The following is a 26,664-nucleotide window of genomic DNA, read 5'->3' on the forward strand; positions in this document are numbered from 1 at the left end:
CATGTGTCTTTTTAATTTATCCTTACCTTTTATACTGTTTACTGTCTTCTAGACATATTGTTTTCTGAACACCAGAATCCAGGACAATGCACTTAAAAGTGGCTCAATAATCACTTAATAAGTAAATGAATGAATGACGTTCTTACAACCTGGACATAACTGACATTCATCATTTCACTTTTGGTGAGTATATTGTGGGTTTATATTTACTCACACCGATTGGTAAGTGTAGGAAAATAGCTTCAAATTTAGATGAGAACAAGACCCCTTTTCTTCCTGAGATCATTTCTTTATTCTTTCTTGTTTAGAAGATAGTTTGAAAGTGCTTGTTAGAAGATAGTTTTCTTAGTGGAAAGTGACTCAAAAATGAAGTCTCAGTTCAAGGCCTCCTTTTTATAAAAAAGGAAGTGAGTATGAGGTAAGCTGTATAAACAAAGTACCGCAGAGATGAAACTTAAACCAGGAAGAAACATGCCATCAATGTACTTGATGAGAACACATGTGTCATGTGAAGAGACATGACAAATACAGCCCTCCTTAAATTACTTTTGGCCATGGTAATCACGTTCATTTTAATTTTGCCAGAATATTTCAAGACACCAAACAGTGAGTATTTAATTACTATCTATTTTTTCTTTTTTAATTTTTAAAACTTATGTCAGCTAATGGTTACAGGAAAGGCCTTTGTTTTTGAGTACATGTTGTGTGGGCTGAAGTTCTATGCCTGAAAAGCTAATAAAATGAGATTGCAATTTTAGTTGACTGTTATATAGTACAGTATAGTATAGTACTTAAGTATTGTAGCATACAACAATGAAATGAAAAAATGAAAAGAAATACTTGAAATCTGTAGTCTAGCTTTCAAACATTGAGTTTACGATAATCTCATCGTATGATTTTGCTCTTTGAAAGTTTCCTTCAAAACAGTTTTAATTATGCTTTTACATTCTGGAATTATTTTATAAAGAAAGTAACATTTACTATGTTAAAAATGCTTGAATTCCCTCTATCACAACTATTTCACACACATCACTTACTGTCACTTTATGGAAATGTATTTAGTTTTTTTCAAAATAAGATGGGTGCAAATTTAAGCACGTGTATGCCTGTGCATATTTGCAACTAGAGAAAAATGGAACAAAATTAGCTTTGTGTGTATTTCAGAAAATTGTGATATTGCTGAAACCTAGGGTAGGAAAATAAATAGATGTAAATTTAAACTATGTTTATGTGTCAGTAAAAGATTTGAAAATATATTAGTGTGATTGTTTGAATGGTAATTGTTCTCCCTAGCATTTTATAAGAAGAAAAAGTAAAAAGAAAATGTTGTGTTCTATCATTAAAAAGTTATCATATGAATTTGATTAAAATCAGAGAAAAGCTTATATTTCATGACTTTTTGCAATGATTATTTATTATTGCATATACATAATACTAAGTGGCCAGAAGAAAATACTTTTGCTAATAACATTTGGTGACATATTGCAATGATTATTTAATATTGTATATACATGATGTAAAGTAGCAGATGAAATTTTTTTTGATAAATAAACACTATGAATGTCCATTTTGTGAATAATTGAATTTTTCAAATTACTCTTGGTTTTCTGGCATTATGTTGCTTAGATTAAGCAATCATAGCATATATTTTAATTCTTGATTTCACTGAGTGAAAATATAAAAGGAATAGTTAGAATTGGAATGGAGATAACCTATTTCAATTTTTAAGCTATTGTGGGCTGAGGGGTAGCTCATTTAATAGCTGTCTAAGGTAGATCAGATAGATGTATCTAGCACCTCTAAAGAAAATCAGGTTGGATCTAATGAAAAACAGGTAATCAGTCTAAAAGATTTAATGATCTATTTGCTAAGTATTGGTTAGTGTTTTGTGAGAACTGGTGACTACAAGAGCATGTTAAAAGTTTTTCTTTTGGGGGCAGATGTCTCGACAATAATCAACCATCATTGATAATGATTTTGTACTCTTAGTTTCTTAACTGATTACAACAGCTTCCAATACTACCTTTACTGCCCCCTAAAATTTAAAATACCCATTTCTCTTTTCCTTGTCCAAGAGCAACGTAGATATTTCCTCCAACTCTTTTTAGAGTGATGGATTTATCTGAGAATTTTGTTTCAAAGGAACTCTCCTTGGAACCAACAAACAAAACTGTTTGAAAACCACCATTTTGTCCTAATATCATTTTGTGGTAGAAGGAATTTTGCACAGAGCTGCCATAAATGAAAAGTTGATTCTTAGGCAAAATGTTTTACACATGCAATAGTGTAATAATAATGCTTTATATTTTATAATGGTTTATGGATCACCAGGAGCAAGTTTATATATCTTCATTTTATACAGTTCTATATTGATTAAACTAAGGGCACATAATTGTTTTGTCTTTTTAAAAAATAATTTTTTTTTTCTTTTTTTTGCGGTATGTGGGCCTCTCACTGTTGTGGCCTCTCCCGTTGTGGAGCACAGGCTCCGGATGCGCAGGTTCAGTGGCCATGGCTCACGGGCCCAGCCGCTCCGCGGCATGTGGGATCTTCCCAGACCGGGGCACGAACCCGTGTCCCCTGCATCGGCAGGCGGACTCTCAACCACTGCACTACCAGAGAAGGCCTAAAATAATTTTTAATCACAATAAGTTGCCTTATGAAATGAGTTGACTTGTTAACTGATGTATTTCATAAAATAAAATATCTAGTAAGATTATTTAGATGATAAAAGAGTTCCAGAAGTGCTAAAATTAACCTTGAGAGTTTCCCATGTAGTCTTACCCTTCCTATCAGTTACTTGCATCTTTTTTCCATTCTTATATTCTATTCACTTTAATTTCTAAGATAAATACTATAAAATGATTTTTACTTGCAAATTATTTATTGATACACTGTCTTTAACATGTCGAATGAATTCAAAAGGAATCTTAATGAGGAATAATGTATTCACCAGGTTTAATAGATTTGATTTCAAAATAATAAATCCTCTGAAGGCCTAAGTTAAAAATAGAACACTGTGTTTGATCATTTTTCATCAAGAATGTATCTGAATAATCATTACACAGAATATTCAATTATTATAATTACATAGTATAAGCTATTTAGTCTAACTTTAGCAAAGATGGGGAACTTCTTTAATGGTGTTTGGGACTTCTAATGACTTTACATTGGTTTGCACTGGCAAGATAGCTTATTCTAGTTTTCAGTTTATTGGAAAGGCAGCTTATACTAAGACACAGTAGTTAATATAACGGTTTCATACTCTTATATTGCATTAGATAATAGAGATATAAAAGGGTATGGATATATTTTTATTCAGAGTTCTTCAAATTAAGGGAGCTGGGTTGTTCCAAATAAAAGATGTTTTACCAACTTGCTTTAGGTGGACTTACAGTGTTTGAGAGAGAGAGAGACCTGGTTAACTCATATAAATCTCAGTGATTTTTATTTATTCTTTCACTTATGAATAGTGTCTAACTGTACTAGGAACCCAAGGCTACAAAAATGAAGGCAATTCTTCCTTCAAAAAGTTTTCAGTCAAGGGGAGGACTGACTGGTAAATAATTAAATACAATACTGTAATCATGAAAATAGCAACATTAAAAAGATGCAATGGGAACATAAAAGTTGCTTCCAGTCCTGTCTGGGGGAGGATGTTTCTTCCATTTTCATTCACAAAGAGAAATAATTGTCAGAGTTCTAATGATCACCCAATATTTCTCCTTCGCTACTTGCAGGAGCACTTTCTAAAAGAAGCAATTGTTATTGATTTTCAAATAAAATATATTCGTATTTATATCTCAGAAATTCTTGAAGCCAGAAATTTTAGTGAGTTATGTGAGTATATTCCTGACTTTGGTGACGAGGACCAGGAATAGCACAGATGAAAACACCTCATACCTAATTTCATCTAGCTGTTTTGACTTCCTCTCTTACTTTTTTTTTTTTTGCGGTACGTGGGCCTTTCACTGCTGTGGCCTCTCCCGTTGTGGAGCACAGGCTCCAGACGCGCAGGCTCAGCGGCCATGGCTTACGGGTCCAGCCACTCCACGGCATGTGGGATCCTCCCGGACCGGGGCACGAACCCGTGTCCCCCACATCGGCAGGCGGACTCCCAACCACTGCGCCACCAGGGAAGCCCGCCTCTCTTACTTTTAAGAGCCAAACTGACATACACTATGTTTACCAGCTTTCATTTCCCTTCCACTTCACACTTTCTGATGGAAATGGCTGTATAGTGAGCAGTGAAATGGAGGAAAACAAAGGATAAAGGAACCTCAAATACTTACAAACTATAGGATAAACCCTGAAGTATATGAGCGTATGTACATATTACTTATGTCTATATTATAAAGACCAGTGTAATCAGGGTAACTGCAATTAATTTGAGAAATTCTTATCTTAGTTCTCAAAAAATGGGCAGTTTATTTTCTTATTGGCTGATGCATTAATAATTTAATCAGTAATCCCCAATCAGGTCTGGGATATAGTCATGACTATTAAAAAAAGTTTTTTAAAAATTTAACAAATATTTATACATACATCTGCAGGTATTATACACCAAGTACTTTTACATATAATAACTCATTTTAACTCATTAAAGATTTCAACTCATTAATGGTGAAGCATCATTCTCAAGGGAGACTATTCTGAAAATCTACAGGAAGAAGGAATAAGCCTAGATGGATAAATTTGCTTTTTTTAAAGATTTTATTTCTTACTGATTTTTCTGAATCATTATAGTTTTAAAATGGCTACTAATGGACATGGTAGTTTTACATATATATCTTAGACATACGTACTGGCAAAAAAATTACTGCTGAAAATAATGCTTTTCACTGCTTTGGCAGAATTGGCCTTATTCTCTCATAGGCGAGGTTACAATACCAATAACCCTTGCTTGGGAAGCTTTCTCATTACATGTCTCATTCATCTGCATTAGTAGATAAATGTTCTCTCGGAATATCTTTTTTGTTTTTATAGAAAAAATGGCTTTCTCTAAAACATTAATATGGTAATGTATATTCCCCTTATACCGCTCTGTTTCTTTTCTCCATAGCGCTCACCACCTATATTATTTACTTATTTATTGTTTATAGTTTTTGTTGCCCGATTTCTCCAAATAGAACGTAAGCTCAATGAAAATGAGGGTTTTTTGTCTGTTTTGTTCATATTTCAAGCACTTAGGACGTACCCGCCACATTAGAGGGCACTCAGTTTGTGCTTAAGTGAAATTTCTGAGTCATATTGTAAAGGAAATTAAAAATATTATAAAGGAAATCAAAAAGAAAATGCTTTCTGGAAGAAAGTATTTCCCATCAGACCCTCACAACCATCTTTTAATTTAGGTAGGTCAGGCATTATTATCCTCATCTTACATTTCTGAAACATAAAATTTCACCACAAACCTAGAACTTTTAGGTTGTGCACCCTCTGAAATTTATTTCACAGAATCTTTTACTTAAAAGATATGCATCACTTTACCCTGAATCATTTACCTACCATTTTTTTCCCCAATGGAGAATTTCACAGTGTGCATTTACTTTCCTTGTTTTGACAAATAAAACCAGTAGTCTCTTTCTTATGTCCCAAACCTGCCATTCATATGCTGTGACCATAGGTTAAAAGTGATCCCAAACCTTGCCCCTTCCTCCTAGGAAATATTTTATATTGTCTTCCCCAAATGATCTCTGAATAAATCCATATTCTCTCTAGACTGCCCTTTTCCTAATCTGGTTAACACCATGGATATATCATCCATACACAACATGATATTTTTTCACCCTTTCCCGCTCAATATTGCTAGAGAAGCTTCAACTATTGTACTCAAATGGAAATATAACTGAGTTTTTGCTATTGAAATTGATACTCTTTTGAGTCTATGCCAGTTGTTAAAGAAGCAGACCTGTGACCAAAGAAAAGCAATATATATTAACTAACGTCTCTGTAAATTAGGCAGGTAAGCCATGAACTTCAATCCTGGCAACCAATATGCATATTTTAATTCTTGTGGAATAGAAATTTATCATGGCATATCTTTTATGTAGTTTATGTGGTTAGAGACAAGAATTTTTTAATTAAAAATTTTAAATTTAAGTATAATTGACTTACCATATTATATTAGTTTCAGGTGTACAACATAGTGATTTGATATCTTTATATATTACAAAATGATTGCCACAATAAGTCTAGTTACCATCTGTCACCATACAAAGTTTTTACAATATTATTGATTATATTCCCTATGCTGGACATTACATCCCTGAGAGTTAATCTCGCTCATCTATTTCACTCTTCCCCTCACCCCTCTCCCCTCTAACAACTACCAGTTTGCTCTGTATGAGTCTGTTTCTGTTTTGATATGTTTATTTTGTTTTTAGATTCCACATATAAGTGAAATAATACAGTATTTGTCTTTCTCTGTCTGACTGATTTTACTTACATAATACCCTCTAGGTCCATCCATGTTGTCACAACTGTCAAGATTTCGTTATTTTCTATGGCTGAGCAATATTCCATTGTACATACAATTGACCCTTAAACAACACAGTTGTTAGGGGTGCTGACCCTCCTTAAAGTAAAATATCCATGCATAACTTATAATTAGCCCTCCAAACACGCAGTTCCTCCAACCCACCCACTGTTCTGCATCTGCAGATTCAACCAACTGTGGATCTTGTAGTATTGTAGTATTTACTATTGAAAAAAATCCATGTAAAGTTTGGACCCATGCAGTTCCAAACCTGTGTTGTTCAAGGGTCAACTGTGTATACCACATATTGTTCATCTATTCATCTGTCAATGGATACTTAGGTTGCTTCCATATCTTGGCTATTGTAAATAATGCTGCAATGAATATAGGGATGCGTATATCTTTTCAAATTAGTATTTTTGTTTTCTTTGGAAAAATACCCAGAAATGGAATTGCTGGATCATATGGTAGTTCTGTTTTTATTTTTTGAGTAACCTCCATACTATTTTCCATAGTGGCTGCACCAGTTTACATTCCCACCAGTAGTGCACAAGGGTATCCTTTTCTTCACATTCTTGCCAACACTTATTTGTTGTATTTTTATAACAGCCATTCTGACAGGTGGTATCTTATTGTGGTTTTGATTTGCATTTACCTGATGATTAGTGATGTTGAGCATCTTTTCATGTGACTGTTGGCCATCTGTATGTCTTCTTTGGAAAATGTTATTTGGGTCCTTGGCCCATTTTTAATTTAGTTGTTGGATTTTTTGCTGTTGGATTGTATGAGCTCTTTGTGATATTAATCCCTTATCAGATACACTGTTTGCAAGTATCTTCTCTCATTCAGTAGGCAGCCTTTTCATTTTGCTGGTATTTTCCTTCACTGTGCAAAAGCTTTTTAGTTTGACATAGTCCTCTTTGTTTATTTTTGCTTTGGCTTCCCTTGCCTGAGGAGACAGATCCAAAAATATTAATAAGACCAATATCAAAGAACTTACTGCCTATGTTTTCTTCTGGAAGATTTATGGTTTTAAGTCTTACATTGAAGTCTTTAATCCATTTTCAGTTCACTTTTGTATACGGTGGGAGAAAGTACTCCAGTTCGATTCTTTTGCATGTATCTGTCCAGTTTTTCCAACACTGTTTATTGAAGAGGCTGTCTTTTCCTCATTGCATATTCTTGCCTCCTTTGTCATAGATTAATTGACCATTTAAGTGTGGGTTTATTTCTGGGCTCTCTATTCTGTTCCATTGATCTATGTATCTGTTTTGTGCCAGTAATACTCTTTGATTACTGTAGCTTTGTAGTATAATTTGAAATCAGGGAGTGTGATACCTCAAGCTTTTCTTTTTTAAGATTTTTTTTTTTAAACTATCCAGGGTCTTTGTGGTTCCATACAAATTTTAGAATTATTTGTTCTAGTTCTGTGAAAAATGCCATCCTTGCATCTCTGGGATAAATCCCACTTGATCATGGTGTATGATCCTTTTAATGTATTGTTGACTTTGGTTTGCTAATATTTTCAGTGATATTGGCCTATAATTTTCTTTTTGTTTTTGGTGGTGTCTTTATCTGGTTTTGGTATCAGAGTGATGCCGTCCTTGTAGAATGAGTTTGGAGGCATTCCTTTCCTTTAAGTTATCTGAAATAGTTTAAGTAGGATAGGTATTAACTCTTTTTAAATGTTGGGTGGACTTTACCTGCAAAGCTCTCTGGTCCTGGACTATCATTTGTTGGGAGTTTTAAAATTATTGATTCAATTTCATTATTGCTAATCAGTCTGTTCATACTTTCTATTTCTTCCTGATTTGGTCCTGGGAGATTGAACGTTTCTAGGAATTTATCCATTTCTCTAGGTTGTCCTTTTTATTGGTATATAATTGTTTGTACTAATCTCTTTTGATCCCTTTGTATTACTGTGATGTTGGTTGTAACTATTCTGATTTTATTTATTTGGGCTCTCTCTCCTTTTCTCTCTCTCTCTTTTAAAAATTTTATTTATTTATTTAATTTATGGCTGCGTTGGGTCTTCGTTGCTGTGTACAGGCTTTCTCTAGTTGCAGCGAGCAGGGGCTGCTTTTCGTTGCAGTGTGAGGGCTTCTTATTGCGGTGGCTTCTCTTGTCGCAGAGCATGGGCTCTAGGCTCGCAGTCTTAGTAGTTGTGGCGCATGGGCTTAGCTGCTCTGCGGCATGTGGGATCTTCCCGGACCAGGGCTCGAACCCATGTCTCCTGCATTGGCAGATCGATTCTTAACCACTGTGCCACCAGGGAAGCCCTCCTTTTCTCTTGATAGTCTGGTGAAAGGGTCATCAATTTTATTTATCTCTTCCAAGAACCAGCTCTTAGTTTCATTGATCTTTTCTTTTCTTTTTTTTTTTTCAGTCTCAATTTCATTTATTTCTGCTCTGATCTTTATGAGTTTTTTCCTTCTGCTAACTTTGTCTTCCTTTTCTGTTTCCTTTAGGTGTAAGGTTAGATTGTTTACTTATTTTTCTTGTTTCCTGAGGTAAGCTTATATTGCTATAAACTTTCCTTTTAGAACTGCTTTTGCTGCACCCCATAGATTTTGGATTGTTGTGTTTCCGTTTTCATTTGTCCAGGTATTTTTTTATTTGCTCTTTAATTTTTTTCAGTGACCCATTGGTCACTTAGCGGCATATTCTTTGGCCTCCATGTGTTTGTGTTTTTTCCAGTTTTTTTCTTGTAGTTGATTTCTAGTCTCATACTGTTGTAGTCAGAAAAGGTGCTTGATAAGATTTCAATCTTCTTAAATTTACTGAGACTTGTGTTGTGGAGTAGCATGAGATCTACTTGGAGAACATTTTATGTTCACTTGAAGAGAATGTGTATTCTGCTGCTTTTCTATGGAATGTTTTATGTATATCTATTAAGTCTGTCTGCTCTAATCTGTTGGCCAGTGTTTCCTTATTGATATTATGACTGTATGATCTGTCCATTGATGTAAGTGTGGTGTTAAAAGTCCCTCACTGTTGTTGTGTTACTGTCAATTTCTCTCTTTACATTTGTTAATATGTGCTTTATGTACTTAGGTGCTCTTATGTTGGGTGCATATATGTTTAGAGTTGTTTTACCTTCTTGGATTGATCCCATTATCATTACATAATGTTCTTCCTTGTCTCTTGTTATAGTCTTTGTTTTGAAGTCTATTTTGTCTTATATAATTATTGCTACCTCAGTTTTTTTTTTCATTTGCATGGAGCATTCTTTTCCACCCCCTCACTTTCAGTCTGCATGTGTCTGTAGATCTGAAGTGAGTTTCTTGTAGGCAGCATGTATATGCGTTTTGTTTTTGTATGCATTCAGCCCTGCTATATCTTTTTTTTTTTTTGCGGTACGCAGGCCTCTCACTGTTGTGGCCTCTCCCGTTGTGGAGCACAGGCTCTGGACACGCAGGCTCAGCGGCCATGGCTCATGGGCCTAGCCGCTCCGCGGCATGTGGGATCTTCCCAGACCGGGGCACGAACCCGTGTCCCCTGCATCGGCAGGCAGACTCTCAACCACTGCACCACCAGGGAAGCCCATGCTATATCTTTTGATTGGAGCATTTAGTCCACTTAAATTTAAAGTAATTATTGATAGGTATGTACTTACTGACATTTTGTTAATTGTTTTGGGGTTGTTTTGCAGTCCTTATTTGTTCCTTCCCTCTTCTTTTGCTCTCTTGTGATTTGATGATTATCTTTAGTGTTATGTTTGGGTTCCTTTTCTGTTTTTTGTATGAGAATCTATTATAGATTTTTGGTTAGTAGTTACCAAGAGGTATATATGACAACCTATAATATATGTAATTGTTTTAAGTTGATGATCTCTTATGTTTGCAGGTATTATAATAACCCTGCATTTTTACTATCCCCCAAATGTTTAATGCCTTTGACATCATATTTTACATTTTTTTGTTTTGTGTATCCCTTAACTACTTATTGTAGATATAGATGATTTTACTGCTTTTGTTTTTTAACCATCATAATATAAGTGGTTGATCTATTGTTTGCTTTCACCAATGGGATTTTTCCCTTTGTAACTTCATATTTCTAGTTGTGGTCTTTTTTTTCCACTTAGAGAAGTCCGTTTAATATTTCTTGTAAAGCCAGTTTAGTGGTTCTGAACTCTTAGCTTCTGCTTATCTGTAAAACTCTTTATATTTCCTACAAATCTGAATGATAGCCTTGCAGGATAGAGTGTTCTTGGTTGTAGGTTTTTTTCCTTTCATCATTTTGAATATATCCCTTCTGGCCTGCAAAGTTTCTGCTGAAAAGTCAGCTGAGAGTTTTATGGGAGTTTCCTTATATGTAACTAGTTGCTTTTCCCTTGCTGATTTTAAGATTCTCTTTACCTTTAATTTTTGCCATTTTAATTATAATGTGTCTTGGTGTGGACCACTTTGGGTTCATCTTATTTGGGACTTTCTGTACTTCTTGAACCTGGATGTCTATTTCCTTTCCCAGGTTAGGAAATTTTTTAGCTATTATGTCTTCAAATAAATTATCTGCACATTTCTCTCTTTCTCTTCTCCTGGGATCCCTATAATGCAAATATTAGTATGCTTGAAGTTGAAAAAAATTCCTTTTTCTGTTCAACTTGGATGATTTCCACTACTTTGTCTCCTAGTTTGCTAATCTTTTTCTCCGTATCATCTAATCTATTGTTGATTCCTTCTAGTGTGTTTTTTATTTCAGTTATTGTATTCTTTAGCTTTTCGGTTCTTCTTTATATTTTCTCTTTGTTAAACCTCTCACTGTGTTCATTTATTCTTCTGAGTTCATTGAGCATCTTTATGATCATTGCCCTGAATTCTTTATCGGGTAGATTGCTTATCTCAAATTCTCTTAGTTCTTCTGGGATTTTGTCTTTTTCCTTTGTTTGGAACATATTCCTCTATCTCCGGATTTTGCCCAGTTCTCTGTGTTTATTTATATGTATTTTTTAGACCATTTACATTTCCCAGTCTTGGAGAAGTGGCCTTATGTAGGAGAAGTCTCATGGGGCCCAACAGAACACTCCTTCATGGTCACTGGAGCTATATGCTCTAGGGGTACTTCCTACTTGGCTGTGTGGGCCCTTCTGTTGTTTTGGGGCCAACTACTGTTTGCACTCTGGTAGGTGGGGCTGGCCCCTGGCTGGTTGGCTGCCAGGCTCTGCTTGTGTGGTGGCTGCTGGCCAGCTGGTGGAGCCAGGTCCTGGTGCAGCTGGCTGTGGGGCCTGCGGGGGCCTGGTGCTAGTGGCTGGCCTGCTAGTGGGTGGGTAAGCCCCTGATGCTAATAGGCTGGAGGGAGGACTCCAAAATGGCACTTTCCAGCACCTGTGTTCTTGTGGTAGAATGAGCTCCCAAGAATGGCTGCCACCAGCATCTACGTCCACAAGCAAGAATCTCAGGTGCTTCCCACGTTGCTGGGAGGCTCTCCAGGATCAGCCTGACCCAGGCTTCTTTCAAGCCTACTTCTGTGCTGAGACTTGGGGGGTGTGAAATTTTCAGTGGAGTCCCTGTTTCCTACAGCCCTCTGACTCTCCCATATGTAAACCTCTCTGGCCTTCAAAACCAAGTGTTCTGGGGGCTCATGTTTCTGGTGCAGAACCCCTGGGCTAGGGAGCCCAAAGTGGGGCTCAAACCCCTTGGTCCTTGGAGAGAACCTTTGCAGTTGTGATTATGCTCCCATTTGTGGGCCACCTACCTGGAGGCATGGTCTTGACTGTGCCACGTCTCTGCTCCTCCTTCCCATCTAATTGTGCTTTCTTCTCTATATCTTTAGTTGTGAAAAATCTTTTCCGCTAGTCTTCAGGTTGTTCTCATTGATAGTTGACCTATAAATATCTGTAATTTTCGTGTGCCCATGGAAGGATGTGAGCTCAAGATCTTCCTACTCTGCCATCTTGTCTACACCTCTGGCAGCTAATATTTTTAAATTGCTGAATTTAGCTACAGAATATCCAGTAATGATGAAAGATCTTTAGAAACAATTGGCTACGTTTTGTTCGGTTTGACTTTTTTTTTAAAGACATAATTTACATATAATAAAATGGAAAGGTCTTAAGTGTTCAGTTTCATGAATTTTCACAGTTGTACGCACCTATCTATCACCCTATACAAGGTACAGATTGTCATCACTCTCAGGAAGATTCCTTCTGCTCTTTCCGATCAACTCTCCTTCCAACCCCAAGGCAACTTTCTGGCCTAGCTCACCATAGTTTAGTTTTGTCCCTTCTTATACTTTGTATTTTTTTTAAATATATTTATTTATTTGGCTGTACCAGGTCTTAGTTGTGGCATGCGGGATCTACTGCCCTGACCAGAGGATTGAACCCAGGCCCCCTACACTGGGAGCATGGAGTCTTAACCACTGGATCACCAGTGAAGTCCCTTATACTTTGTATAAATGGAATAATCACAAAGTATCTACTTTTGGTCTGGCTTCTTCAGCTTAGTATAATGTTTCTGAGATTAATCCATGTTATTGAGTGTATCAGTAGTTCCCTTCTGTTTATTGCCAAGTAGCCCATTGTCCAAATACACTACAATTGTCCTTTCAACCACTGGGTTGTTTCCAGTTTTTGGCTATTACAAAAATGCGGTTATGAACATTCTTCTACAGATCTTTGAATAAATATATATCTTCATTTCATTGGATAACCATCTAGTAGTGAAATAACTGAGTATATTTAATTTTATAAGAAATCACCAAATGCTTCTCCAGAGGAGTTGTACTCACTGTAACTCATGGTAAAATTTATCTTCTCTGGTTTATATCTAATATATTGGACCAATAACACTTAGAATATATATATTGTCTGAAATAATCCATGCTTCCTTAGAGTTCCCTGACAACTGATTAACAGAGGAATAACCTAGGTATTGGGAAAATATGACATAAAGTAGTTTCTGGAGCTCCTGTTGTGGGCCAAACAATGAAGATTTTATTATAAATTATCACTTACTTTTGAAGTTCAACAGATAGATGAGACTTCTGTTCTTGCAGTCATACTTTAAAAAATACTTCTGGCACAAAATATCTAAAAATACAAGATTAAACATATTAAAAACTTTAAAAATACATAGTTGAACTGATAAGAAAATTTAAAAACTCCTTAAAGTTGGAAAATGACTAGAAATTACAAATCTAGGTGGATAAGCAAGAGTGAAGAAATTGGTCACCTCAGGAGCATCTACCAATTCCTGGTGGCTAGAGTCTCAGTTTCATTGGGCCATGCATGGGCAGGACATGTAAGTCTGGGACCCAAAAGATGATATGCTCCATGAAAGAGTAATCAAGGAAAATAACCTGTTGGTTTGTAAGTAAATTTTGTAAGGAAAAAATTCCTTTGAGAGTCTGTGAACACAAGATGGTCATAATTTGGATACCGAGGGTCATTGTCTATGAGGTGTGAAAAGCCCAATCCAAAAATTTAATTTAAAGTGATTTTGGATTAATGGTGTCATTAGACATCAAGTAGAGGCAAACACAATCCTCTCTGGAGGAAAATACCTTCAAACCAGATCTCAGATATTCCTGAATAAAATTCTAAGGAACATGTGCTACTATCAAAAATCATAAAACATATTAAGACTCCAGTTGACAAGAGTCAACAGAAACAACAAATATAATCGGATCTTTAAAGAATTCAGATATCAGAATTATGAGATGTAAATATAAAATAAGTATTTAATTTGTTTCAATACATTAAAAATGGTATCAAAATGTATGATTAAGAAACAAGATTATTAAATATAACCAGGCAGATTTGAAAAAGAACCCTACTAGAAATTCTAATTATGAAAATATAATAATCTGAAGTAGAAACACAAGGAATGCAATAAATAGATTAGATGCAACTGAATAATGAATTAATGAAGTGGATTGTAGATGTAAGGAAATTACTTAGAACACATTTCAGAGAACCAAAGAAATAGAAAATGTGAAACAGAGTTGAATTAGAAATAGCTCTCCATGGGAGAACAAAGGGAGATATTTCTAATTAAACCTATGAAAGGAGAGAAGAGACAGAATGGGGAAAATGTTTGTAGAGATGTGGCTGATAATTTTACAGAAGCAATGAAGGACTCAAATCCTCAGATTCAGGAAACCCAATAAATTCTAGATAGAATAAATAAAAAGAAATTCTGTAGAACATGAAACCTAAAGAGATCTTAAAAATAACCAGAGATAAAGGCAGATTGTCTTCAAAGGAACAATAGTTAGGCTGAGAACTCACTTCTTGAAAGCAACAATGAAAATCAGAAGGCAATGGAATAATGTCTGCTAAGTGCTGGGGAAAATTATTGTCAATCTAGAATTGGTGAGATATGTATCTTCAGATGAACAAAAACAGGGAGTGTATAATCAGCAGATCCTCAGTAAAGGAACTGCTAGAGAATTAATTTCAGGAGAAAGAATATAATCCCAAGAGAAAAGACAGAGATGAAAGAAGAAGTGGCAGGAAAAGAACCCTCAAAAACAATTATAAACATATGAGTAAATCCAAATAAATCTTGAAAATATTACTGTATAAAACAAAATTAACTACTAATTTGTGTGTTAATGAAAAAACAAGGTAGAACTAAAATATTGTACAAAAATAGCATTTAAGTCAGGAAGGATGTGATCAGAGTTAAAGTATTCTAAGATCCTTATATTGTTTGAAAGAGGGTAACATTATTGATTGGCTTTAGACTTGTTAAGGATGCCTGTTAAAAATTACTAAAATAATAGAAATATAGTGTCTAACCTGCAAATAACTAAAGGGAAAAACAATGGAATTTAAAAAATCATTAAATCAATAGATAGCAAGAAAGGTAATAGGGAAAGTGGTAAAAATAGAAAGCAATAAATAATATGATGGAGTTAAATCCAAATATATCAATGATCTCAGTAAATGTAAGTAGGTAAATCTATCCAGGTAAAGACACAAAAAATTATCAGGTTAAATTTAAAAAATTTCAGCAATATGACATTGAAACGAGACGCATCTAAAGCATTAGAGTATGAGAAAGATAAAAATAAAAGGATGAGGCTTCCCTGGTGGCGCAGTGGTTGAGAGTCCACTTGCCGATGCAAGGGACACGGGTTCGTGCCCCAGTCCGGGAAGATCCCACATGCCGCGGAGCGACTGGGCCCGTGAGCCATGGCTACTGAGCCTGCGCGTCTGGAGCCTGTGCTCTGCAACGGGAGAGGCCACAACAGTGAGAGGCCCATGTATGGCAAAAAAAAATAATAATAATAATAAAATAAAATAAAATAAAAGGATGAGAAAAATATAAGGTGCAAATAGTAACTGAAGAAAGCATGTATCACTGTCTTAATATAAGATTTTAAGATCAAAGTCATTATTAGCAATAAAGAAGATCAGTATGTATGGAAAAGAGTTCACTTCACAAAAATATCTATCAGTTCTAAATTTGTATGCCCCTAATGAGATAGCTTAAAAGAGACATTTATAAATTCATTATTAGAGTGGGAGGTTTTAAACATGATCCTCCAATATAAAATATAATCAGACAGATAATAAGAATACAGATGATTCAAATAATTTATATAACTTGTTTTATCTAATGACATATTTAGAATACTTAACTCAACATCTGGAAATACATATTATTTTGGCACACTTATGAAATATTAATACAAATTCACCACATACTAGGTTATGAAAGTAAGCCTTAATAAATTTCAAACAATCTTTAATATATATCTGACTAAATGCAATTAAGCTAGAATCTAGTAACAAAAAGCAAACTAAAAACAAACACTGTATTTGGAAATGTAAAAATAAGCCATGGATGAGAAGAAATCATAATGGAAATTAGAAAATGGTAAAAATTAATGATAATAAAATAACATCTATTAAAACTTGTGGGATATTATAAAAATGGCAGATATTTAGAAGAAAATTTATAGCTTTAAGTACTTATACGTAAGATGTCAGAAGAAAGACAGTGAGATAAACCCAAGGAAAGTAGAAGGCAGGAAATAATAAAGACGAAAGCAAAAGTCAATGAAATTAAAAGATACAATAGAAAGGATCAATAAAGTCAAAAGTTGGTTCTTTGGAAAGACTAATTAAATGGACACACTTCTGGAATGACTGATGTATTAGTTTCTTATGGCCACTGTACAAATGACCGCAAACAGTAGCTTCAAACAGCACAAATATATTATCTTACAGCCTGTAAGAAGTCCCACAGAGTTTTCACTGAGCTAAAATCAAGGTGTTAGTAGGGTTACATTCATTTCAGAGGCTCTAGGAAAGAATACATTTATTTTCTTGTCTTTTCCAGCTTCTGGAAGCTGTCTGCTTTCCTTGGCTAGTGGCTTCCTTCCATCTTCAAAGCCTGTTGAGTTTTTCTCCCATCTGACACATGTATGATTACATTACGCCCACCCAGATAATCCAGGATAATTTCCTTATTTTAAGAACAGTTCATTAGCAACTTGAATTCCATTTTTTGCCTTAATTCCTCTTTGCCATATAATATAACATATTCACAGGTTCTGGGAATTAGGATACGGACATCTTAGGGAGGCCATTATTCTGCCTACTAAAACTGAATAATCAAAAGAGAGAAGGCACAAGTAACAAATGTTAGGAATGAAAAAGGGACATAGAAATTTAAAATATAATGAGATTATTATGAATAACTTTAAGTCAATAAAGTTAAAATATAAAGACACATTTCTAGAAAAATATAACTTACCAAAACTTACTTGGGAAGAAATGGAAAACCCAAGAATCATACAGCAATAAAGAAAATTGAACCAGTGGTTTAATTTTCCTGGAAAAGCACTAGGTTCAGATGGTTTTATATGCAAGTTCTGCCAAACTTTCAAGAAATGGATTGAACAGATAAATGCAATTTTATTTTTATTTTATTTATTTATTTATTTTAACATCTTTATTGGAGTATAATTGCTTTACATTGTTGTGTTAGCTTTTGCTGTATAACAAAGTGAATCAGCTATACGTATACATATATCCCCATATCTCCTCCCTCTTGCATCTCCCTCCCACTGTCCCTATCCCACCCCTCTAGGTGGTCACAAAGCACCGAGCTGATCTCCCCATGCAATGCATAAATGCAATTTTATAATAAACTTTTTTAGAAAATAGAAAAAGGGGAACATGTTCCAATTTATTTTTAAGGCTAGTATATCTTAGTATCCAAACCCAACAAAGACAAAAAGGAAAACTTTACAGGCCAATCTCATTTATAAATATAGGTAAAAAACATTTAAACAAAACATTAAGAATCTGATGGCAGCAATGTATAAAAATGATCAAATTTGATTTATTCCTGGAATGCAAGATTGAGTGAGCATTAGAAAATCTAATAATGTAATTCACTGTATTAACTGATTAAAGAAGAAAGACTATATAATCATCTCAATAGTTGTTGAAAGAGCATTCAATTATATTCAACAGCCCTTATAATTAAAAACTCTTAGCAAACTAGGAATAGAAGAGACCTTCCTTAAAGTGAAACGGGATATCTAAAAATGATTATACATCACTCTCAGCGTTGAACATCATAAGCATGCAGGAGCAAGCAAGGATGTCTGCTCTCAACACCTCTATTTATCATGGTGCTGGAAGTCCTAGTCAGTGCATTAAGACAAGCAAAAGAAATAAAAGGTATAAGAATTGAAAAGCAAGATATAAAGGTGTCATTATCTGCAGTCAACATGCATATCTGCGTAGAAAACTCAAAAGATTTATAGGAAAAATTAAAATTAATAAGGAAGTGTACAAGTGGTAAAAAATAAAATTGATATCCAAGAGTCAACTGTATTTCCATGTACCACTAATAAACAGAAAACATATTTCTTGAAAGATACTATTGGCAATAGCAACAAAAAATAAGGTAGCCAGGAGGAAATCTAACAAAAGATATATGGGACCATAATGGTGAAAATTTGGAAGCTTTATTAAAAAATATCAAAGAATACCTATATAAATAGAGAGAAAAAAAAGGAAGAAAAGAGTGATAGGAGAAACTCAGTAGCATATCTTTTTTCTCCAACTGATTCTGAGATTCAAGTCAGAATCACAACTGGGTTCTTCACTGAACTTAGTAAGCTGATTCTAAAATGTATTGGAAAGAGCAAAGGGTCAAGAATCGCTAAGATGTTCCTAAAGAAAATGAACAAGGTGAGGGGATTTTTCCTGTCAGATATAAGAGCTTTACAGAGCAAAAGTAATTAAGTCAGTAAGATATCTTTGCCAAGATAGAAAAATGGACTGATGGAACAAAATTGAGAAACCGGAAACACAGTCATACATACATGGATATTTTGATAGATTATAGAGATGTCATTACAGATAGTGGGGACTACTTAATAATTGGTAGTACAATTGATTATCACATGTGGGAGAAATTAATCTGGTTTCCTACTTCATACTGTACACAGTATCAGATAGATTAAGAACTTAAACATAAAAGGCAACACTTCAAAACTTTTAGAAGACCATGTGGGTGATGATGTTTTTAAAGGAGAAGGATTCTTTTTTTTATAAATTTATTTACTTATTTATTTTATTTTTGGCTGCGTTGGGTCTTCGTTGCTTCGCGCGGGTTTTTCTCTAGTTGTGGCGAGTGGGGGATACTCTTTGTTGTGGTGTGCAGACTTCTTACCTCAGTGGCTTCTCTAGTTGCAGAGCACGGGCTCTAGATGCGCGGGCTTCTGTAGTTGTGGCACGCAGGCTCAGTAGCTGTGGCTCACGGGCTCTAGAGTGCAGGCTCAATAGTTGTGGCGCATGGGCTTAGCTCCTCTGAGGCATGTGGGATCTTCCCGGACCAGGGCTGGAACCCATCTCCCCTGCATTAGCAGGCGATTCCTAACCACTGTGCCACCAGGGAAGTCCAGGAGAAGGATTTCTTAAACAAGACACTAAGCGCAAATTGTAAAGAAAATGATTGATAAATTCAATACATTCAAGTTAAGAGCTTCCTTTAACTAAAAGATCATAAAGAAAATGAATGGACAAGGTACAAACTGTGAGAAGATATCTTAATAAAAAATGTAAAGAACTTCTTAAAATTTTTAAAAGGAAAGTTAAAAACTCCTAAACATTAATAAGAAAAAGACAAACAACCTACCACAAAAATGGAAAAATAGAAAAAGTAGGGAAAACCAGGAAAATACACTTTTAAACCATGATGAGGTTCTATTTAACATTCACTGAATTGTCAAAACTTGAAAAGTGCTGGCCAAGATATGCGTCAATGGGAAACCTTTATACACTGCAGGTGGTAGATTATATTGGTCCAACTGCTTTGTAAAATGATTTGGCATTTTCTAGTAAAATCAAAGGTGTGCATACTGAATACCCAGCAATTTCATTCAATATGTATGCTAGAGAAACTTCTGTATTTGTGTACCAGGAGACATGTTCATTAATATTCATAGTAGCGCTATTTTAAAATAAGCTTTATTGAGATATAATTTATATATAATAAAATGCTGCCGTTTTTAAGTATAAAGTTTGAGGTTTGACAAATGTTTGCAGCAATGTAACTGTCAACACAATCAAGATATACAACTTTCCAATACCTCCAAAATGTCCCTCTTTCTCCTTTGCAGAACCCTTCTCCCACTATCAATATAGTTTTCCATTTTCTAGAACTTCATATGAATGGAATCACATTAGTATCTAGTCACTTGTGTTTGGCTTCTTTCCTTTGGGATAATGCATTTGAGATTCATCGTGTTGTTGTTTGTATCAGCATTTTCTTCCTTTTTGTTGCTGAGTAGTATTTCATTCTATGGATATGTCAGGAATTGTTTATATATTCACTAGTTGTTGGACTAGTTTGGATTGTTTTTGGATTTTGGATTTGTTTTTGGATTGTTTCCAGTTCTTAGCTATTATAAATTTTAAAGGTGCCATGAAAATTCATGTACAGGTATTTATGTGGACATATGTTTTTATTTCTCTTTTGTAAACTCCTAGGAGTAGAATTGTTGGGTCACGTGCTAAGTATATGTTTAACTTAAAGAAAATAAAAATGTTTTCCAAAGTGGTTGTACTATTTTACATTCCTACCAACAATGTATGAGAGTTATGGTACACAGCAATATTATCCAGAACAGCAAAAATAGAAACAACCCAAATGCTCACTGTCAGAAGAACAGATACATAAATTGTAGTATATTCATTCAAAACGTACCACAAATAATTAACTACAGCCATGTGTAGCAACACGACTAAAACATAATCTGCAAAAAAATCAAGTCATAGATGAATACCTACAATATAGTCCATATATATGTATACAGTATGCTAATGCAATAAAATTCAATGTGGTGCTTAACCTCTGTGAAAGAAGGAGTATGTAGGGGCAGGGAGGGATAGGGTGCTTCAGAGATGTTGCTAATATTCTATTTCTTAACCTGTGTGATAGATACATGGGTGTTCGTTTATTTTTATTATTCTTTAACTGGAATAATACATTTTATATAGGCTTGTATATGATATATGTTTACAATAAAAGTTAAAAAAGAAAATAAAGACAGTTTAACCTTACTCTTTGCTTTTCTTTAAAAACAAAAAATCATTGACTTGGGCATTTGTCCTATACTGTAAATTACTTTCCTAATTCTAGTTAGTATTCTATATCCTTATCTTGAAAGATTGCAGTCTTAGTACTGGAGTAATTCTGGAATGCATTTCTATCTCTGGGAGTGAGAATTTAGATGTCTGACTCTCAGCAATATTAATGGCAGTAGTTAAATTCATATATCCTTGTTTATGAAGATGAGAATACAGCCCACCTGATAACAAAAATGATTGAGTAGAATTCATTTATTTCTTAAAATTATACTGGGGAAGGATATGTCCTGTATTTCTTTCTTTCCTAATTGAATTATTTAAAACTAAGATTTAAAAACCATCATAAAATGACCTCATAGCCAAATACAACGGATAGATCTCAACAATTCTAGAAAGCCAAGTTTGTCACTTATTGGATAAGAAGACTGCAATATTGACAGTAAACATTTCTCTATGACAGTAAAAATTTCTCTATCTCCCTTCTAGGTCATAACATAAGAATATAAATTCAAGAAGTTGAAAATTTCATAAGATGAAAAATGCCAGTGAGGAAAATGGAAAGAAATAATTTTTTCATGTGTTTAGTAATACAAAAAATCTACAGATTATAGATTTCTATCAAATGATACATTCCTATCTTCTTTTTGAGACCTTATTATTGAAGACAATTTTTTAAAAAATAGTTTTAATTTGATTACAACTTTGTTTACAAATATATTGAGACATTACAAAATTGTGTATTTGACTAAAATACAATCTCTACCTCCCAAAACTTTTATAGCAACTCAAGTATGAAATGTGTTTATAGCTGGAAATTACATGTGAATTATTACAGAAGCAATTTCAAATGTAGAGGGCTGGTAAATGAACCTTTAATTTGTTAAGTAATAAAAATATCATCAGTAACGAAACAATTATGAAATTACTATCAAAGTACAAATTCAACAAGTAAAAAATGTGCTTTAATATAAACCAATAGCTTGATTTTCTTTTACGTTTGAATCAAGATGTATGACTAGGAGTAATCATTCTTAAAAATGAAGAAATTCTTTCATTGTGCTCCACATTATTTAGAAAATTTTAAAAATATATTTTGCCCCATGTGATTATGAGAAATGGTAAAGAAAGCCACATAAATGTGGAACTGAGCGTGTCAGCTATTTTCTCATGCTAGTAAATGACTGTCAAATTGAGAATATCTGAAAGAGAGGTTACCTATTCCTTAGTTTATCATTACTGCTACATAGGGATTCCCAATTTTCATATAGTGAGCTTTAATTACTCATGTGGATTAAATCTTACATAATCTCATCTTAAATAAAGGATGAATTTTAAATTTTTACTTTGGAATATGGGTTTGCATTTTAATAATATACATTTGAACAATTTTCAAAAATATTTTCATATATATCACTTGATGATACTATAACCCCACAAGGTTAGCAGGATCTTGTTATTATCTCTATTTTGCTAATGAGAAAATGAGACTTGTGGAGACAAAGTAAATTATTCAGGTATCTTGGCTAATAACAGCTTTAGCACTAAAGTCTTTGTCTTTTGCTTTGAACTCAGTCTTCCTTCTATTATGCCATTATTTCCAAATCTGATACTTGTCTTCACACCAAAATAAAAATTATGATGTTATCTTATTAAATTTCAAGTAGGTTGAATAATGGTCACCCAAATATATCAGGTGTTAATCCCTGGGAACCTATAAATGTTACCTTATATGGAAAAAGGGTCTCTATACATGTGATTAAGTTAAGAATCTTGAGATGGGGAGATTATCCTGAGCCTTATCCCAGTGGAACCTAAATCTAATCACAAGTGTCCTTATAAGAGAGAGGCAGAGGGAGATTTGACACAGACAGAAGAGTAGAAGATGGAGATACAGAGGACAAAGTAATGTGACCATGGAAGCAGAGATTGGAGTGATGTGGTCACAAGCCAAGGAATGCCAACAGTCCCCAAAATTTGGAAGAGGTGCAAGGTCTTCAGAGGGAGTGTGGTCTTGGGAATGCTTCGATTTCAGACCAGTAACACTGGCATTGAACTTCTGGCCTTCAGGACTGTAAAAGAATAAATTTCTCTTGTTTTAAGCCACCAAGATTGTAGTAGTTTGTTACAGCAGCCCTTAGAAACTAATACAGAGATACTGTTCAAGTTTTCCATTCCCTGTTCAACTCCATGCAATTCACTTGAACCTCTATTTGGGAACAGATGGATTCAGAGGAAACTAAGGTTTGTCCATTAAAATTTTCCTAGAAAAGAGAATGGTTACAATGCTAGGGTTTCAAAGAACTTCTCAGCAGGACTTCTCTTCTCTGAAAATTAATAGGGAATGTTGACAAATTTTTAAAAAAATATTTAAATGGACTAGATATTGTTAATTCATGTGAAAACAAAGTCTTGTCAGTGATAAACTGAAATGTACTGAATCTGCCTAAGAAAAACTGGGAGCTTATTGTGTATTCATTTGAATGCCAAAAACTCAAAATTTTACAGTAAAGAAAGTTGTTTTTTGTTTTGTTTTGTTTTTTCCTTTATAGGAAACACGTTGGAGCTATCATGCCTGGAAGTATGTTTACAACGTAATTTCACCTATTCATTCTCCTCTTTAAATTTTTCTTTCGTGACTTTTCTGCAACCAATAAAAGAAACTCAGACTATTATGGGAATCTTTCTAAATCACTCCAGTTTTCAAAACTTCACCAGGATTTGCCAAGACATCACAAGTGAATTTAAAATGTGCTCCTCATGTTTGGCTTGTGAGTCCAAAGGAAACATGGATATTATTTCTCAGGAACAAACATCAAAAGGTAAATGCAAAAGTAAAGTGAGAATTAAAATTATCAAGGATAAATAACCTCATTCTGTTAAAAAAGTATTAATAATACATCCCAATGTTAAGTCTAGTGGCCCTGGAACACTCAGCCGTGTGGTGCTTAATGAGTGACTTACAGGCTTTGAGATAGGATAATAACTTGTTCTTGGTTTACTTTATCAAAATATCTATGCTTAAAATACATCAAAATGCCACTAATCCATGTACATTTAATGGTTAAAGTATTATTTAGCAAGCTCTCTTCAAAAGTACTGAAAAAATTCTAAGTAAACTTGCAGGTTCTCATATAAAATCACACTTTGATTCCCCAAGGAGTCATTGAATCCTTGATACATCCTTATAAATAAAAAAAATTTGGATATAGACATGCACACATAGGGAGAATGCCATGTGAAGATGAAAGCAGAGATCAGGGTGATGCTTCTATAAGACAAGGAACACTAAAGACTGCCAGCAAACCACCAGAAGCTAGGAGGGAAGCATGGGAGACATTATTCCTCACAGCCCTCAGAAGGAAGGAACCTTGTCAACACCTTAATCTTGAAAGTGTAGCCTCCAGCACTGTGAGACAATAAATTTCTGTTGTTTAAGCCACCCATTTTGTGGTACTTTGTTATGACAACCCTAGCAAACTAGTATAATGTGGGATGGGAAATATTGTTGTGGCCATTTTGGAAAATAAAATCTGCCCCACAAGTCATCAGGAAAATGTTTGCTTTTTCTTTGAGATGCTCCAATTTTATTTCAAACTCACCTAGTTTTCACTCTCTTAAAAAATGTAAGCACTGTAATTGTTATTTTTAGTGCTGGTAACTTCTTGTTTCTACTCTTTTTTGTTGTATAGGAAGGAGGGGATTTAGTTTTGAGTTGTATGTGTTTTCTTACTATGTACTACTATTTTTTGTGAATAACATTTTCTTAATCTCTTTCTAGTTCTTATCATGAGAGGATCAACGGAAGTGAAGGCAAATGATTTTCATTCACCTTGTCAACATTTTAACTTCACTGTAACTCCCGTGGTTGACCACTTGGAGCAATGTAACATTACCTGTAATCTAAAAACACACACTAGAAGGTCAGCAATTGAAGAGGAAGATCCAAACAAGGAAACAGATATAAACCATACTTGTAGAATTATGGAACACCCGACTAATTGTATAAATATTTCTTTGCACCTAGAAATGGATGTAAAATGTAAGTTTTTAAGGAAATTGGAGGGAAAAGGAGAATGGAATATAGACACAAAGTTAAGTAAGGACTATCACATTAACTGCATTGAAAGTTGAATAGTTGAAGAATTTTATTGATGAAATAGCAACACTGGAAAGAATGTTAGCCCTTTATCTGTTTATTTTTCTTTCAAAATGTGCTTTTTGTGGAACCCAGCTGTACTCAGAGGTGAAGGAGATGTCTATGGGTTGTGATCTGAGGGGCATTAGAAAGACCCTCTGCCCCAGAATAACTTCTGGGAATGCCTATTAGCTGTGCTTGAGGTAACACTATCACATTTGTGTATTAAAGGATGATATTTCTTTTTAAATGTAAATATACATATACATTGTGATGTGCTATTAAATTTTGAATTGATTTAACATGTCCTCTCTTAGAGCTGAGAAACAGACCTGAATTAAAGGGATTTTTGATATATTGCTGTGAAGTTAGGTGGGGTACAGATTAAGCATTTTGAGGCACTGGATGACTCTGAGGGAAAGGTAGGAGTCTGAAATATAAAACTTACATATATCTTAATTCTGCTTAAGGTTGATTAACACGCTAGTCACCCTATTCTAAATTAACACAGTTGATCCTCACTACTAAGCAGGGTACCCTCACTTGACCCATAAACTCTACTCTTGAAGAGCATTTTATGATATAACCATTTAATGAGTGTCTGCTGTATGCCAATCAGTGTGCCAGGCACTGGAGACACAGAGATAGATGTATGTAAAACAATGGAGTCAGTGCAATCAGTGGGACAGGTGCTACGGCAGAGTAACTTGCTGTGTTTTCTGAGGTTCCAGACATAGGGAAGCCTTTCAGATTGCCTTAGAATGAGTTTCTGAAGCTTTAATTCTATTAGAGGTAATTATTTTAAAATGTTATATTTATTTTAAAGCAAATGCAAATATATAATATGCATGCATTTTTAAAGTGAAATATAAGACTTCAAATAAATTTCTCCTGTGAGTTAGTTTGCCCAAGGCCCTACAGTCTCTGCAGTTAGGGGGCTATTTCGAGGTGTGTGTATGTGTAGGGGGTATGGGAGAGGATCTGAGAAGCTGAACAGAGGGGTTAATTCCCTCTGGCTCAGGAATGAGGTTGGAGGTTTTGAAAAGACCACATAGAGAAGGAGACTATGATGATATCTGAAAGATAAAGAGGTTTGGATTATAGATATTTAAAACTTATATTTGTTTCAATGTCCATTTATGTATCTATCTAACTGCTTTTTATGTTTTCTAAAACATGAAGGAAAAATAAGCATTACCATATTCCTTATTTTGAGAATTAATTTTTGTGTTAATGGAAAAAATCATAAATGCCAAAGTGAAGTAGTAATTGACAGCTTTTATGGGTCCATAAATCAGAAAGATAACAGAGGTGTACAAATATGTAGTCTTTTTTAACCTAATTTTTATTGGAGTATGGTTGCTTTATAATGTTGTGCTAGTTTCTGCTGTACAGCAAAGTGAATCAGCTATACATGTACACATATCCCCTCTTTTTTGGATTTCCTTCCCATTTACGTTACCACAGAGTACTGAGTAGAGTTCCCTGTGC

At 34.4% G+C, this 26,664-nt stretch overlaps 1 protein-coding gene across 2 annotated transcripts in view; it reads left to right on the forward strand.

Annotated features, from left to right (window-relative positions):
• Positions 1 to 479: 479 nt before the first annotated feature.
• Positions 480 to 26,664, forward strand: part of TMEM156 (transmembrane protein 156) — a 51,981-nt gene continuing 25,796 nt past the window's right edge. The window contains exons 1-3 of one of the 2 annotated variants that reach the window (XM_027103159.1): positions 480 to 606; positions 23,588 to 23,857; positions 24,817 to 25,077. In XM_027103159.1, coding sequence (XP_026958960.1) covers positions 519 to 606; positions 23,588 to 23,857; positions 24,817 to 25,077 — 619 coding nt within the window. In that variant the 5' untranslated portion in view covers positions 480 to 518. The remainder of the gene's footprint in view (positions 607 to 23,587; positions 23,858 to 24,816; positions 25,078 to 26,664) is intronic. The other variant, XM_027103158.1, reaches the window with a different exon arrangement.

This window comes from Aethalodelphis obliquidens, unplaced genomic scaffold, assembly GCF_003676395.1.
Source record: "Aethalodelphis obliquidens isolate GAN/ISIS:26980383/991018 unplaced genomic scaffold, ASM367639v1 scaffold6, whole genome shotgun sequence".
Lineage (NCBI taxonomy): Eukaryota > Metazoa > Chordata > Mammalia > Artiodactyla > Delphinidae > Aethalodelphis > Aethalodelphis obliquidens.